Source organism: Sprattus sprattus (assembly GCF_963457725.1).
Source record: "Sprattus sprattus genome assembly, chromosome: 11".
NCBI classification, from domain to species: Eukaryota; Metazoa; Chordata; class Actinopteri; order Clupeiformes; family Clupeidae; genus Sprattus; species Sprattus sprattus.
This window is the reverse complement of record NC_137909.1, coordinates 19,478,942-19,496,441: the sequence shown is the minus strand read 5'-3', so window position 1 is coordinate 19,496,441 and position 17,500 is coordinate 19,478,942. Positions and strand designations below refer to the sequence as shown.

Genomic DNA, 17,500 nt, shown 5'->3' with positions numbered 1-17,500 from the left:
TTAACCATTTAATTTACCTCACATGCACTTTAAGCAACTGGCACCAGCAGCCTGAGATCCTGGGAGAGAATCTGTAATTTGTTAATTTGATTCTGCATTGAGAAATCCCGAGGCTCTGCCTCCGCCTCCCACACCGGGAAGGCGTGAGCAACTCGTTGTAAGCAAGAGATCAGCGTGGGTTAAGCTTTATCCCCACACCCTCCACCCTTTCCAAATCCCGTCTCTATGGCCCTGCAGCGCACACCTATCCCACAAACCCTCTGACCGTCTTTCTGGGAAGTAGTTCGGTGCCCTGCCCAGGCTCCTGACTCAGTACTCCAAGAGGTGCATTATGCAACATGCAGCATGGGTTATCTACCAAATACAACATGATTATGTTGTGATTGTGGAAGTGTTAGGGTTTGTTCCAAAACATTGTTGTATGAAATAGCAATTGGACATGAAATCTAATGTCGGTAGTACTGGTTTTTGTGTTGTTTTAAAACAGGTGCCAAGTCATTTTTTCTTAAAACTGAGCATAGAGGCTGAGACCATCACCTTTAGTCTCTATGAACTTGTCTTAGTAGGACACATCTAGCAGACAAACTTTTAGATTTCATGACTGATTTCATGACTGAAACTTTTAGACAATGATTTTGTGACCTAAAAAGTAAGCCTATCATTTAAATTTCTTTAGCATGATGTGCTAGTGCACAAAATGACCCACCACTGTATTTGTGTTACTGGAAACCAGATTACAAGTGTGGTAGTGGTCGTGGTCCAATACAAGTCATTACAAAATCTTTTGAGGTAAGTAGAATATCATGACACCTGACACGGCTGAGGTACTTAAATGCACCTCTCACCTTTGGGCTTGGGCCAAGGGAGGAGTAGCTTAACAGTTGTCTCGTGGGAGAGCTATGCCGACACTGACTGTAATTATATTTTCAACCTGTAGAAAATCCCTCAGGGTGCAACAGAACAAGAGAGAGAGCACATTTCCTCCTTTAAGCCACTTACCCCAGTAACCTCATAACCCAGTAGACAGACAGAGGTAAACAAAGAGTGTAGGTCTACTCTAAACATTCTATAAAATGATTTAAGGCTTTCTTCTTGGAACATGGCTAATCAATGAAATCACTCCTACAACATGACCTACAGTAGATGTGGTTGAACTGTTTTGTAAGAGAGTGTTTTTCTTTAACACAATAACTACCAGAGGGTTGGTTCTGGCACACTGGCCCCCTACAGTGCCAAGCCAATATGGCCGCCAACATTCTAAGTGAGAAAAATAAACCTTGGAAATAAGACAACCTCTAATAAAACAATGTATTTATCTTCCTAAAAGTCTAATTCTAACCACATTATTTCAGTATTACATGATCTAAATAGCCAAAGGATATCTTACATTTTAAAAGGTATTTCCTACAATGACTGACAAGATTCATTACAGATTGCTCAATAAATAACTAGAAAATCTAAATACTGTGCTGGTGGAAGGGTAGCATGGAATGAACCTTTGTATAATTGTCACATTATGAAAAGTTTCAATAGTAAGAATGTAAACATATTAATATAAATAACATAAATAAACTGCAAGTACACAAAAGTAAACATAGATGCAAATCAAGTAGTAATAGTAATATATACAGTATAACACATAGTAACACATGTGTATATATATATATATATATATATATATATATATATATATATATACGTACACACACAATATTTATACATATATGCAATATACAGTAGTGTATAAATAACTTGTGTGGTAATATGTGAGGTATTATAAAAGTTAATACATTTATAAGAAGTATCCTCCTCAATTGCTAACAACATCTCACAAACAATAATCTCTATTTGTAGAAACAAACTTTAAATACAGCCTCTGATCATTTGTACAGATGGCAAGATCAGCAAGAGCTTGTTCAACACTTTAACACTGTGTGCAGATGAATTTTCTTGCACAATAGTGAAGAGCACACATTGAACTATACATGGTAATAGAAAGGCAATAGTAGTAGAATTGTAATTCAGTAACATCATCTGTGCTCTTAAGTGATTCCATGGGAGAATGCTTTGAATGATACAAGAGAGTTGCTCTGGCCTTGCGTGCATCTATGTTTATATAGCTGATTTTAATAACCTGTGCAATCCAAACCTGCTCACCCAGAACCTCATTGCTTGTAAAGTGACAATGCTTTCATGACACATTGAGACAATTTCAGATAACCTCAAATATTTACATTTACTTAAACTAGCTTGTGTAGTAGGTGGCGAAATGTCAATAGTAAATGTTTTTCCGTGAGGAAATTCGTTTTAAAATGTGAGCTTCTAGTGCACAGTTTTCTCATCCAGGAGCTCCTGAGGCCCTTTTGAAATTCTGCTATTTCATATTCCAGCTACACCTGGTTAAAATCAGGATAATTAAGATATTGTTAATTAGATAAATCAGGCATGTGTACTCATCAGAGGAGACTGTAATGAGATGGAGTCAGGTATGGAGATAGAGATGCTGCAGATGGTATTATATTGTTAATTCACAAGTACTTTTGAAAATATTTTTACCCTTCACCTTTAAACATTAATAAACCTTATAAACATTATTTTCACATCAATATTTCAAGAGAAAGTTGGGTCACACCAGTGAAAGTCACAACTCTCATTACATTGTCATGCAACTCCGCTCAATGAGTGTGTTTCTGACCTGGTCAAAGACGTCTGTCAAATTGAGTTCGGACAAGTGTAAGAGTTCACGTTATTGCGACTGTAAAAGCACACTGACGTTATCTTATGACCACAGTGGCTGATTCTTTCCCCCCTTGAGACGCACAGTCGCCAGCTGTGTGACACGGAGATAAACGTCTTGGAAACGGACCCTCCACCAGATCCTCTGGCCCCGCCTTCCTTTGTGACACGGGCAGCAGAGTAAACACTTATTCCACTTGCAGAAACACCCTGAAGCCTTGCTGGCTTTTCCTCCCCCCACCTCTGCGGCCACAGTGTAAATACCCAGCCGCACGGAAGAGAATAGGCTTGTGGATAGGAAGCTTTTATTGCAGGCAGGTGGTTCCTTTGTTTAGCCTTGACGTGGACAGTGCTGTGTGAGGCAAGGCCCTTGGTTTGCTTGGTTGTCCTCCTGCTAGCCAGACTGTGAATATTAACTGGTTTACAGACACATTTAGGCAGTGTGAAGGTGCAGGTAGAGTGTCTGACACACATTTTATTGCAAAGGTCCCCTAAGACAAGCAGGCATATTGGGGAGTAAGTGTAGATATCTGTCAAATTTCCACAATCTAGATAATTGCTGAAATTGTACAATGTCTTTTAAGAACAGTACCATACAGTGATGTATCTGTACAGCCACAGCTTTAGTTCTTGGGGAGCCATTCACTAAAAGTATTTAAAGGCATTTGTTACTGTATGTAAAACTAATGGATTGAACCAGAATCATGTACTGCTACACACAGAACTACACTAACCCTAGCATACCTCTATTACACTAACATAACCATGTCATTACAGACGATGCATTCTCTCTTGGGTTGCCATAAGATTGCAATATCTCTAATATCAGTAATATGTCACTATCAGTAATAGGTAAAACAGCTGTCAAATTGTTTGATTTTATGACTACATATTTATATTCACCATAGCATCATCCAACCCTGTGTTGTCTGTGATATCATTGGACATTATCTGCCATAAACATGAGTGGCATAAATGTTATGACATTTTTATTTCAGTCATAGAACAGTTGGTTCATGTGAAGCGTTACAGAATAAGGGCTGTTCAGGAATCTTTGATGGAAAAAGTAATGCAAAAGTTAACATAATGAAAGAGTATGGCACAATTTAAACAATGCAACTTTGTTAGACAGAAGTCATATGGTTACATTTCAACTTGCTCGTTGGTTAGTAAAAGACTCTTAAAGAGTTGCTTTAAAAACAGTCTAAAATACAACGCAAAACAATACAAATCACTGAAGTGTGTGTGTGTGTGCGTACAGAGTAGAGCAGCCTTTCCCATCATTCATTTATGATGGGTGAGGCACCGAATGCGGAAATGTCATTTTTTCTTTTCTCATCACGCTTCCTTGACTTTTCAAAAAAAACGCAAACAGCAGCAATAATGCATGAAGACACCTGGAACAGCCACGTGGAGATGGAGCTCAGGCTGACAGAGGGGGGTAGAGGGTCTGTGTGTGACAGGGCGTTATTTTTAGTTTAGTGAAGAGGCACATACATATGCATGCACACACACACACACACACACACACACACACACACACACACACACACACACACTGAAAGAACCCAGATGATCAGAAAATCTGAGTCATTCTGATGGCCCTCTACCATCTCTCTCTCTCTCTCTCTCTCTCTCTCTCTCTCTTCCACTCCACTTGTTTTTAGAGAGCTGAGCTGTACTTCCTAGCCATAACACTCTGTTTTACGTGTGCACTGTTTCGTCTGTTCGATGTTCATTTCATACTGACGTCATCCAGATATTGGGCTCAGGTGCATCATGTCAACCGAACAAACTGATCATTATACTCCGAAAAAAAGGTACAGCATAAAAATCACAGGGAGCACAAAGAGCACAGACATTACAGTCTTCTTAGAGTCTTCCTCTCAGTAAGGTCCCTGCGATTGTTAATTGGTAATAGTGCGATGTACATAAATAACACTGAATTGAATTGAATATGCTATCCCCTAAACTGCTGGGGTACACTACTGTGTTCTGCGCTGGTATGTTGACTTTGTGGTGGAAAGAGCCAGAATTGGCTCTACAATACTTGGTGTGGAGGTCAGAGCACATACTCAATGATAGTCTCAGCCAGATGTCAATGTGATATTAAACATGGATGCACAGGTGGTAAGAGAAAATGAGTGGACTGGCAGTTTACTTAAGGTTAGCTATTAAGTCTTAGTATTGATGGATAGTCTTTAGTGTTGGAGGGTTAGGTATTGGTAGCAGGTGTTGGGGACATTGTCCCTTATTAGGAGCTCGAAAGACATTTTATGTTTTTAATGTATTTCTCCCTTGGTACAAGTCCAGTCTGCTGTGCTAGCGCCTGTAGTCACACTAATATACAGTTATATACATATGATAATATATATGATATTACATTAGTGTCATCACTATTACATTAACCTTTACGCAAACTCACATATTGTCATGGCATTAGGGCATTGCCCCGAGGTGCAAAGGCCCTGAGACGTCTGGTAACTGTCCCTGTCATACTGAGGCAATAGCAGACCTTTCACCCCCCCCCCCACACACACACACACAGAAAGGGCACACAAGCCCAGTTCATTTGCAAAGGTTTATTGACAGCCCTTGGGGCATAATAGGGAGATGCTTTGTCTCTGGGGAGAGATGCTTATGGGTATTCTGAGTGTGGCATGTTTACATTGCACAGACTATCCTCTTATTTAATTACTGATTTCCATTTTCTTGGAAAAGTGTTGCTAATGGTGCTTAATGAGGGGAAAATTCTCTCAATGCAATTTTTAGTTTGCCTGCAGTAATTTAATCGAGTTGAGTCTGTGTTTCAGAATAATTTCCTAACAAGTGATTCTATTGTGCTGTCTCTTCTGATCTTTTGGCCTCTTGGTAGCATCATATGTGATATGTGAATTGTCTCTGTTCACTATAACTTTAATTAAATACTGTTCTATTAGCATTGTTGTTACCATAGCGAAAGGTGTTTTGTTTGTGTTTGTCTCCTTGGAGACCTAAATGGGAAGAGCGTAGTGCGACGGCCGAGTGCCATTTTACGACCTCACATCTGGGAGACACGTCCATGCGCTTAGCCAGCAGATTGTTCAGGGACAGACAGCCGTGCCTGGTGCTGGTGGCTTGTAGTATGTGCGTGTGGCTTGGCGTTTGTGTGATGGCATCGGTGATCTGATTTGTTTGTAAGGCCCTTAATCCTGCAGCGCTGGGCTGCATATTGGTGGGGTGGGTGGGGTGGTGGTGTCATGGGCTAGGGAGTGGGCAGGGCACATCTGTTGGCACATGTCGACCCCTCCTACCAACCCCCCCCACACACACAGACACACACACACACTGCTGCCTCACTCCAGCCAAGCCTGCTTCCCTCTCTGGCCTTTGCAGGAAATGAGAAATGGTATGAGGGAGTGGGAGTGTATTTGTTGGGGGGTGGGGGGATTATTCAATGTGATGTGGTGGGATGGGTTATGTCACAGTTGCACTAATCCGTCGCCCAGTTGCTGTGTAACTCGTCGCAGGGTCGTGCCTTGATGCACCGGCTGGCTTCCATTTTGGAAAAGGCTGCAGGCGTCTGGCAAGACACAAAAAATCTCATCAGAACCTCCTCCCTCCATCTCTTAGTTACATCACTACAGGGCCTTCCTGATACACTCCACTTCTGTCAAATTGCACATGTGGTTGAGGCAGTTCAACTTAATTTAACAACCACTCTGTCCGTGGTAAAAGTTCACATTGGCCTTTGTAATGGTCAGATAGGTTTTTCCATTTGTGCAACAGGAAACCATTCCCCTGAACTTGTAGTTCCTTGATTGAGATTGAAGTTTTGTGGACCTGTGAGATTCCATTTAGGCAAACAAGGCTGACCTCAGTCAGTCAGTCAGTTTTATTGTTGCACAACGACACACAGCAACACACACGTGCATAAACAGTATATCAGGTGGCGACACAGGACACACACACATATCGAACATGCGCACGCAGGCCGAGGTCGCCGTGAATTTGACTTCTGTATTTGCCCATCCCGGACTGTCCTTCCTCCAGGACCCCAGGAGCAGTGGGCAGCATTAGGCGCCCAGGTACCAAGTGAAGTGAACCGTCCATCTTGGTCAAGGAAAGACAGAGTGTTCTCTTCTTTTGCATGATTTTCTGTTGGGGTTCTTAGTGGAAGAAACCCCTTGTGAACACGGGGAGAACATGCAAAGTCCACAAAGAAAGGCCCGTGAGATAGCCCACCTGAGCACTGAGGTCTCGGGAGGACCTGCCCCCCAGAGCCAACAGCGCCCCATGCGGGAATCAAACCCAGAACCTTCTTGCTGTGTTTAAAGAGAACTGCAAATGGTCACCCCACACACTCATGCTTTCTCTCTCTCTTTCTTTCTTTCTTTCTTTCTCTCTTTATCTACGTATCTCTCTCTCCCACAGACACTCACACACTCGTACACACACAATGTTAGGGAGTGAGAGAGAGGGATAGAAAGACTGTGTGTTGTGTGTGTGTGTGTGTGTGTGTGTGTGTGTGTGTGTGTGTGTGTGTGTGTGTGTGTGTGTGTGTGTGTGTGTGTGTGTGTGTGTGTGTGTGTGTGTTTGTATGTGACAGACATAAAAAAAGAAATATGAAGAGATTAAGACAAATAACAAAAAGGAAGATAGGAATAGACAGATAGATGGATAAATAGGTTGATGGAGGAAGATATTGAGGAGGTATCTGGTATCTGCTGTTCTGAGCTTTCGTTAGAGATTACTGAGGTTGGCTCTGGGGTGGTGGGGGAGGGGATCCAGACTAATCTCCGTCCACTAGCATCACTTTCACTCATCCTCCTGACACACACACACACACACACACACACACACACACACACACACACACACACACACACACACACACACATACATGTGCATATACATACACTTATATACTTGCATCCACACACATGTTTGAGTTTTTCATTCCTATTCACTGTACCATTGGTTCTTGAAATCGCTTTATGATGGTTACAAATGTAAAAGCTTTCTACATGCTGTAACTGTCATTTTGATTAGTCTTAATAGAAAAAGTCCTATAAATATGCCTGCTACCACACATCAATGTCATTCTTATCATTCGTGACTGGTAAGGCTGTGGGTTAAGGCTACACTAGAATTTGCAGTTTTACATTTGATATTTCTCAGTGATAGCGTCAATGTTAGCTACATGATAAGCTAGACCAAATAACAACCTTCCCTGTTTATTTCTTTGCAGATAAGTTTAACGCCTATGTCACACTGAAGGTCCAGAATGTTAAAAGCACCACCATCACCGTGCGTGGAGACCAGCCGTGTTGGGAGCAGGACTTCATGTTGTAAGTCTGATTTCATTTGTTTTTGTAATGTTTTCTAAATGTTCTACATTCCCCCGGAACACTGAAAAAGTATTTGTTGTTGCTTTGGTAAGTCATTTCTTCAAAAACAATGTTTTTCCTGTCCACACTACACCGTGAACAGACGGCATTCCAATTTATGCACCTCAGAGAGTGTTTTGTAAAAGTATCGTTTTCAGTGGCAGAAAATGATGGATTTTCTGCAATGTGATTCCCTGAAATCCCCTAATTGCCTTCCAGTCTCACTTTCAGGAGGATTCAGTATTCAAATGGCTGGAATACTAGCATTAGCATTGATCTGCAGTTTTGGTCTTGTTTGGGAGAAGGTACTATGGGTATTGAAGTGTTGTTTGAGGAAGTTAATTAAATGTATTTTTTGTTGGTTTTTTTTTCCTGAGAGAAGCACATTAGGGGATAGTTTGTGCTTTCAGAGGTTAGTACTGTGTGTTCTGGGAATACGTTTTTGTTCTTGGAAAGAAAGGATCTTTTGTATTTCTGGATTCTCTATAGTAATCTAGGCCTAGACCGAAACCAGATGTTGATGTCTGTTAGAGGAAATGGATATGTGACATGGTAAATATAAATATTGACTACATAATTATAAGTGCCTTTGAATGAATTATGAGAGACTTTGAAATAATATCCCAGATTTGTGCATTTTGTGTGGTGTTTTTCTGTTTGTTGGGATCTAAAGACATCAGTGGAAATGTGAAACACTCAGCCAAAAAAGCTCAGCACTTAATGGTAACAGATATATCTCATGGAATATATGGATATTATATGGAATGCAATATATTATATATACTGTACATTAACTCAGCAACTAGATAATGCTCGAATCCAAAAACGGAATATGGTGTTAAAAAGGTTATTAACTCATTGAGGTATCAACTCTTTAACTAAAATGAAACTTAGGCTTACAAATAAAAAAAACGGAAAAGAATAGCCTTTATTCTGCAGAATGCTTTTGTTGGCTCACGGCACAGCTTTTCTTGCCTTTAATAGTGAAGATCGTTAGGGTTAGAGTTACATTGTTTGCAATACTTTTGCATTCAGTAATCTGTTGTTTGAGTACTCTTCTGAATTTTGTATTCACCGAATACGTATTTCATGAGCAACGTTTTGTATTGTAGTAGGCCTTTATAAATTGCTTCGGTTATTTCTCAAAATGAAAAGCTGTAGAGACACAACTCAGATCATGCAGACATGCACGTCACTCTGAGGGATGGAGGAGGTGAAATGAGATCTGATGTGTGATTTGTGTTGAGCAGGTTCCTGCTCTCTGGTAGAACACTGTGTTGAGCAGGTTCCTGCTCTCTGGTAGAACACTGTGTTAGACAGGTTCCTGCTCTCTGGTAGAACACTGTGTTAAACATGATCCGGATCTCTGGTAGAACACTGTGTTGAGCAGGTTCCTGCTCTCTGGTAGAACACTGTGTTAAACAGGTTCCTGCTCTCTGGTAGAACACTGTGTTGAGCAGGTTCCTGCTCTCTGGTAGAACACTGTGTTAAACAGGTTCCTGCTCTCTGGTAGAACACTGTGTTAAACAGGTTCCTGCTCTCTGGTAGAACACTGTGTTGAGCAGGTTCCTGCTATCTGGTAGAACACTGTGTTGAGCAGGTTCCTGCTCGCTGGTAGAACACTGTGTTGAGCAGGTTCCTGCTCTCTGGTAGAACACTGTGTTGAGCAGGTTCCTGCTCTCTGGTAGAACACTGTGTTGAGCAGGTTCCTGCTCTCTGGTAGAACACTGTGTTGAGCAGGTTCCTGCTCGCTGGTAGAACACTGTGTTGAGCAGGTTCCTGCTCTCTGGTAGAACACTGTGTTGAGCAGGATCTGGATCTCTGGTAGAACACTGTGTTGAGCAGGATCTGGATCTCTGGTAGAACACTGTGTTGAGCAGGTTCCTGCTCTCTGGTAGAACACTGTGTTGAGCAGGTTCCTGCTCTCTGGTAGAACACTGTGTTGAGCAGGTTCCTGCTCTCTGGTAGAACACTGTGTTAAACAGGTTCCTGCTCTCTGGTAGAACACTGTGTTGAGCAGGTTCCTGCTCTCTGGTAGAACACTGTCTTAAACAGGATCCGGATCTCTGGTAGAACACTGTGAGCAGTGTGTGCTCAAGTGCTCAGATGGCAAAATGACCATCTGTCTGGCGGTTCGTTACCAGGAATGTTGTTGTATTTCTTTTTCTTTCTCTTCCTACACACCTCTGGCAGGTGGGATGTATCCACGGATGAATGTTGACTTTCCGCTGTCCTGCTGTTGAATGGTGTTTGTTTGTTAGATGAAGGGATGATAAATGAATGATCTGCCCATGAAAAGAACAGAGGTGTGTGTGTGTGTGTGTGTGTGTGTGTGTGTGTGTGTGTGTGTGTGTGTGTGTGTGTGTGTGTGTGTGTGTGTGTGTGTGTGTGTGTGTGTGTGTGTGTGTGTGTGTGTGTATTCACTTGGGTGTGTATTTATTTGTATGTTTGTGAGTTTCAGTGTGTGTGCGTGTGTGTGTATACAGTATGTATGTGTGTATAGGTGAGTGTGTGCACCTACGCATATACCTGTGTGTGTGTGTGTGTGTGTGTGTGTGTGTGTGTGTGTGTGTGGATACACTGTGTGTGTGTGTGTTTGTTTGAATCTGTATGTGAGTGTGTGCACATACGCATATACAGTACAGTACGTGTGAGTGTGGAAATACAGCCGCGGAAAAAATTAAGAGACCACTTCAAAATTATCAGTTTCTCTGGTTTTACTATTTATTGGTATGTGTTAAAGTAAAATGTACATTTCAGTTTTATTCTATAACCTACTGGCAACATTCCTACCAAATTTTCAAGTCTTCTCTGATGAGTCCAATTTTCAGCTTTGCCCAACACATGGTCGTCTGATGGTTAGACGGAGACCTGGAGAGGCCTACAAGCCACAGAGTCTTGCACCTACTGTGAAATTGGACTCATCAGAGAAGACGAACTAGGAGACCCTCCAGTCGGCTTTGGTTCAATCCTTATGGTCTTTTACAAACCTCAGCCAGGCAAAGTACAACGTTGTCCCGGAAGAAAAACTTGCTTCCTTTTGCTCTGACAATGTTCCCCAACTCTGAGAAGTGTTTTTTCCAGCAGGGCAATGCTCCATGCCACACAGCCAGGCCAGTAAAGGTGTGGATGGAGTATCACCAGATCAGGACCCTGTCATGGCCAGCCCAATTTCGAGACCTGAATCCCATAAAAAAAACTCTGAAATGTGATCAAGAGGAAGATGGATGGTCACAAGCCATGAAAAGAAGCCGAGCTGCTTGAATTCTTGCGCCAGGAGTAGCATAAAGTCACCCAACGGCAATGTGAAAGACTGGTGGAGAGCATGCCAAGACACCAGTGACGTGCAGTCAGGGTAGGCAAGGTAGGCACTGCCTACCCTGACAAAATTCAAACGTAAAAATGTTTATTAAATAATTTTATTTAATAAACTTGTATTTCTATTTGTACCGAGTATTCTTGTGATTTATATATGCAATACATACGTTATTCCAATTGTTTAGACGTTACGATGACAATTGTATCAGTTACGCATAAACAATACAAAAAAACGGTAGAATAAGCAGTGCCTTTACTGTCCATTCATTTTGAACGGCAGCGAAAAACTCATGTCGCGCATGCGCACTTAGATTCTGTATTCTTTAATATGTACGTCGAAAGGCACAACTCTACTGTGCCTTTGCACGTAAATATGTTATGCCAGTAATCATCTACGTTACGTATCAAACATGGACCAATTAAAATTGAGATATTACTGGACATTTGCGCAGCTGACGTCATTACACCAGCTAAGCGTAATCCCCGCGAAAATCAAAGTAAAAATGACAACAGCGGTATCTACCGATATTGTGGAACTTAGACATTTCTCCAAACTCGACTTTAATAGAAAAAAGTAGTAACTAGCAAGAGGGAGGCCTATTCCAACACTAAATGAAATTCTGCAGAAAAAGGGACCAAAAATTGTCGTTTCAAACGGACTGGTATGACAAAAAAGATTGGCATTGTGGCTGTGCTAGTCAGGTGAGTTAGAAACTATTTTGAGCTTAATTTTGAAATGATAAGTGTGGGGTTGAATTAATGCCGACTGCAAGCCATTTGCTTTCATATTCAATTGAGCAGTGTGTGTTCTCATTGCTGCTGACTGACATACATAATTGGCCGCTGTGCGGATAAAGATGTTTGCATTCTGATGATGGACATTAACTGGTGTGTGCGTGCGTGTGCGAGACTGAGAGTACGATATGTTATCGTGATTGGATTTTTTTTTTATACATCGATCGACCGTGCCTGTGTGCCGCACTTGTACCTACTGTTGTGACGTAGCCTATTAGCCTAAACAATAAATAAAGTAATCTGGCTTTCATAACTCAGTGCCTACCCTCGTACTGACTTCACCGCACGTCACTGCAAGACACATGAAAGTTGTGATTTTAAATCAAGGTTATTCCACCAAATATTGATTTCTGAACTCTTCCTAAGTTAAAGCATTAGTATTGTGTAATTTAAAAATGAATATGAGCTTGTTTTCTTTGCATTATTCGAGATCTGAAGACACTGCATCTTTTTTGCTATTTTGACCAATTGTCATTTTTCTGCAAATAAATGATCTAAATGACAATATTTTTATTTGAAATTTGGTAGGAATGTTGCCAGTAGGTTATAGAATAAAACTGAAATGTACATTTTACTTTAACACATACCAATAAATAGTAAAACCAGAGAAACTGATAATTTTGAAGTGGTCTCTTAATTTTTTCCGCGGCTGTATGTGAGTGTGCGGTGCATAATGTATGGTACTTTTGGTATTAGTTACCTAGCATCAGGAGCATTTGAGCAGAGCTGTGTTCAGGTTGCCCTAAATAGGAGCAGTTCTGTGGGTCAGACTGGTCTATCCAGCCTGTAGTGAGGAAGGCTGGAGATGACAGATCTACGTGCAGATGGACCTCATTTCCGCATAGCAAGTTCATTTTCACATCCAGTTTCACGACAATTGCAATGTATGAGGTTTTTTTAATGTTTCTGCTTCACATTTCAGATGTCATAGGTGATCCATGTCTAATGTTTTATGTAAAGGTTTTATGTTTTTATTAGGATTTGTAATGGCAGATTCGTAACTGTTCTTGTTTGTGTAAGTAAGGCTGGTGTGTGTGTGTGTGTGTGTGTGTGTATATGTGTGTGTGTGTGTGTGTGTGTGTGTGTGTGTGTGTGTGTGTGTGTGTGTGTACATGAGCGTGTGTGTGTGTGTGTGTGTGTGTGTGTGTATGTGTGTGTGTTAGGCCGAGTGTGGGGCACCTTGATGTTGCTGTTCTGCAAAGAAGACCATCTGTCCCCATAGCAACCTATCATTTTGTAATTACTCCGTGTGAGTGTGTGTGTGTGTGTGTGTGTGTGTGTGTGTGTGTTTGTTTCTCATTTTAAAATGAGAGTCAAATAAATAAATAAAGTGCAGGAAACAAAATGTCTCCCCCAACCCCCCCAACTGTTCCGTGTCTTGTCAGAGGCCCAGTGGGCAGTGCATTGTCTCCTCCACATTTCAGTGACAACTCAACGTTTTGATGAATAATGAATGGGCTTCTAAATGTGGCTTTCAGGCTGCTACTGCCGCTGCCGTTGTCCCTATTGTTTCACTCTGTCACCAGCTTTAATACCGCAGAGAAAGCATTTGATGTTTGTCATGTTCATTTGTCTGGCTTATGCCTCTGAGAGTGCGCAGTGCTATATTTGTGTTTGAGCGATGTTGTCGTTAATATACTCTACACTATAGGTGCTTTCTAGATTTGTATCGTTGGGTGAAGGGCAAAGACAGGTGCAGCCCTTGAGATAAAGGCTTTGTCTCTCACACCAATGCGAACATGCTTTGGAATGATATGAACCGTTATATTTGCGGATTCTCAAAGCACAGGTAATCAAAAAAAGGCAATAAGGTGTACTGTGCTTTAAGGTAAAAATGCGGAGAGGAGGACACCATATTACATTTGATGATTGTTAGTGTCAGCATCACTGTTTTCACAGTGACACGTTTAATTTTTTTCATTCTTTTTCTACATCTGATTCAATTGTCAATTTTGCTTTGTGTGGAGGTTTTCATCTATCAATTCACGTTCATTTTTGTCACCTCTGGATTGTGTGTGTGCTTGCATTCGTGCGTGTGTGTGTGCGTTCACTCTTCGTGGTGGCTGAGCTGCACCTGGTTTCTATGAAGACCAAAGAAACAGGCACATTAATTAGCCCTTCCTCTTTCATCTGGCTCTGAATGGCTAGTCCTCCTCCGTACCTTTCTCTCTCTCTCTCCCCCCCCCCCCCCCCTTCATCTCTCTGTTTTCAGCCTTTGAGTCGTGTGCTCTCTCCAAAGTCTTATCTAAATGGACAGCATGGGCGCAGTCTAGAGGTTTAGGAAAAGTCCACCTACTACAGGTGGTGAAGTTCAACAGGTGGAGCAATTTGGGGTACTATAGACATAAAGGGCTTATAGAGGACTGAGACAACATAACAAATCTATATAATATCAAGTTTGAGCGTTGGTCTTGGCATTTTGGCTTTATTTTTCTCATTTTAAAAATAGCAGGTTTTAGGGGATTCAATTGTGGTCACCATGATCAGGACCTATGGGCTACCGAAATGAAATCCCACTCTCTGTCACGCTATGGGTTATGATAAACTCACTACAATGGACAAAATAGACACTTAATGCAACTGGTGACCTGAGAGGCGAAAGCTCTGCAAAGGATTTTGGCCCTCTGAAGTGTCCTGTTTGTTGAAGAAGTCTTGATAGAGAGAGCTACAACGCACTCAGTCTTGAGGTTTTCTGTTTTTGCTGTTGGCAATGCTGTTTAGTTCACCTTTTGACATAAACAGTTAATCCTAATCCTTTACTCTCTTTAGGGGGATGTAGGCCAGCAGTGTGTTTCATATTTTTTGGCTTTTGCCTTCTTGTTAACCTCATTGTTTTGTCGTGCAAAGTCTTTTCCTGCTATTCAAAGCACTTATGACTGCCCCTGATGTCTAGTCGTAGAGATATGTATTTACATACAGTGGAAGACATTTCAGCACCAGATGGTGAATCTGCTTATCTCTCTTTCCCATATCTCTTTTCTTTTCTTTTCTTTTCTTTTCTTTTCTTCTCTCTCTCTCTCTCTCAGTGAGATCAGTCGACGGGACCTGGGGCTCATTGTGGAGGTGTGGAATAAGGGACTCATCTGGGACACCATGCTGGGCACTGCCTTCATCCCACTCGAGTGTGTGCGGCAGTCAGAAGAGGTGGGCCACGAAAACATCAACAAATGCACACACACACACACACACACACACACACACACACACACACACACACACAGACACACAGTCATATACAAGCACAAACCAATATGCACATGTTCAGAAGTATGCCTATTCACTCACAGTTATACAGTAAGATCAAACACACAGATAGACGATCACACACACACACACACACACACACACACACACACACACACACACACACACACACACACAGATACACACAGATACACACATAACTTCTTGCCTCTCTACCTGGCGCAGGAGGGGCCTGGTGATTGGACGTGTCTGGATGCAGAGGTCTTGATGAAGGCAGATGAGATCTATGGCACCAAATGCCGAACGCCCCACAAAATCCTGCTGGACACCCGCTTTGAGCTGCCTTTTGGTACAAAGACCATATTCTTATATCAAAATCAATAGCAGAGCATTATGCATGTGCATTATATTTTTGGTCAGTGTTTTTCTTTCTTTTCTTGTAAAACACATTGTATAACTATCAATATGCATTTAGTTGTAAATCACTTAACAATCGCACAGTAAACAGTGTATATCTATATATAAGAATGACAAAATTAGGTATTATGTTGTACAATACATAAGTCATGCTTTCAGTCATGTAATTAAGAAGTATGCCTTGTAGCATGGGGCTAGTTATTGTGTTTGTACTTTGATGTGAAATCACATTGATTTTATTTTTGTAAATGTCAGTGCCCATGACTGAGCTTCATGGAGACAGCCACAGTAACACTCACGACACAGTTGTGAACCAAAGTACTGAAACCTCAATTTATGGCTGATGGTGCATTTACAGGGAAATGGTCCACTTTATTTTTGACAGAACTGCTCTACCTTTAGCCATCACCATACAGAATGATGATGGAAGTTGTTATTTCTGTCTGTGTCAGTTTGGGGCTTTGATGTATTTGCCTCCCTTTATCTGGAAATATAGACCCTTCATTTCTCTGCAATATATTGGTATGTGGCCAACCACTGAATAATCCCCAAATACATACGCAAACAATGAATATTCCATTTAACATCCCTGTGACATATTGTGTTTCACAGTGGTGTTCCCTCTGCCATGACCTCTCCTGAAAACACTTAAGTAATTAGCTAGTCAAACTATCTGTCCTTTGTGAAAAGTGTGCCTTGAGATTGATGTTAGGTGTCCAAAAGGTTAAGTGTTTGTAAGCGGCAGCTGTCTCTGGTCGTCTTCCATTTATTCCCACTGAAAAATGGATCTGTTTCATCACAGCCAAAAGGCTTTGAAGCCCTGTCTCTTTAGGCAATCGCTTTAATGTCCAGTGTGGCCTTTAATGGATCAGAGACTTGTTGAGGCAGCTGTGTAGATGGCTGTTCTCTATGGGTGTGTCTGTCTGCAGCTGCAATCAGAGTGGTCCTGTTTGATGCTATGGTCAGGTAGCCTGGCTTCAATAGCCTGTCGCGTCCCAGATCAGTGTTCACAGTGAATGTGTGTCATACCAGGCTACTGATCAGAAGATATTCACTTCAGACATTTTTAGAGAATTGTTTTTACTAACATTAATACTCACACACTGAAAATAGACCAACAGATGAAACAATACTTTTTATTATGTGTGTGTGTGTGTGTGTGTGTGTGTGTGTGTGTGTGTGTGTGTGTGTGTGTAACAATACTTTGTACTCACTAATTCTATTCCTAATGCAAATCCTAATTTGATGTAAGTATGAAGCATCATACTAATTATTTTTGTTATACATTTTTACTCAACTTGCTATACAGTAATGAATAATACAATGTAAAAGGGCCTGGAGAGCCATTGAAGATCACAGCCAGATAACAGTCAGTTGATATTCTGTTTCTCCATCCATCTACATCCGTAGATGTTCCAGAGCTTCCTGTTAGCCCAGGTATCCTAGGCTCATGTAGGACCAGAGATCCAGAAAGGCCTACACCCATCTCCACTCTCCATGTATTTCCCCTGTCTTACCTCTCTCTTTCTTTGCAGAGATTCCTGCGGATGAGGTGCGCAATTGGGCAGACAAACTGGATTGCATCAACGCTATGGAGGTGAGAATCAGTACAACCTCCGATGGTGGAGCCAGCACATACGACATGAAAATATGACATTTTG

General features: G+C 41.5%; 1 protein-coding gene across 1 annotated transcript in view; it reads left to right on the top strand.

The window, feature by feature from the left end:
* The window catches only part of unc13bb (unc-13 homolog Bb (C. elegans)), a gene marked incomplete at both ends in the record, with an annotated part of 98,263 nt that overhangs the window by 11,811 nt on the left and 68,952 nt on the right, over positions 1-17,500 (top strand). The window contains 4 exons of the mRNA XM_080847503.1: positions 7,967-8,066; positions 15,245-15,362; positions 15,648-15,771; positions 17,375-17,436. Of these exons, the coding sequence (XP_080703629.1) occupies positions 7,967-8,066; positions 15,245-15,362; positions 15,648-15,771; positions 17,375-17,436 (404 nt within the window). The remainder of the gene's footprint in view (positions 1-7,966; positions 8,067-15,244; positions 15,363-15,647; positions 15,772-17,374; positions 17,437-17,500) is intronic.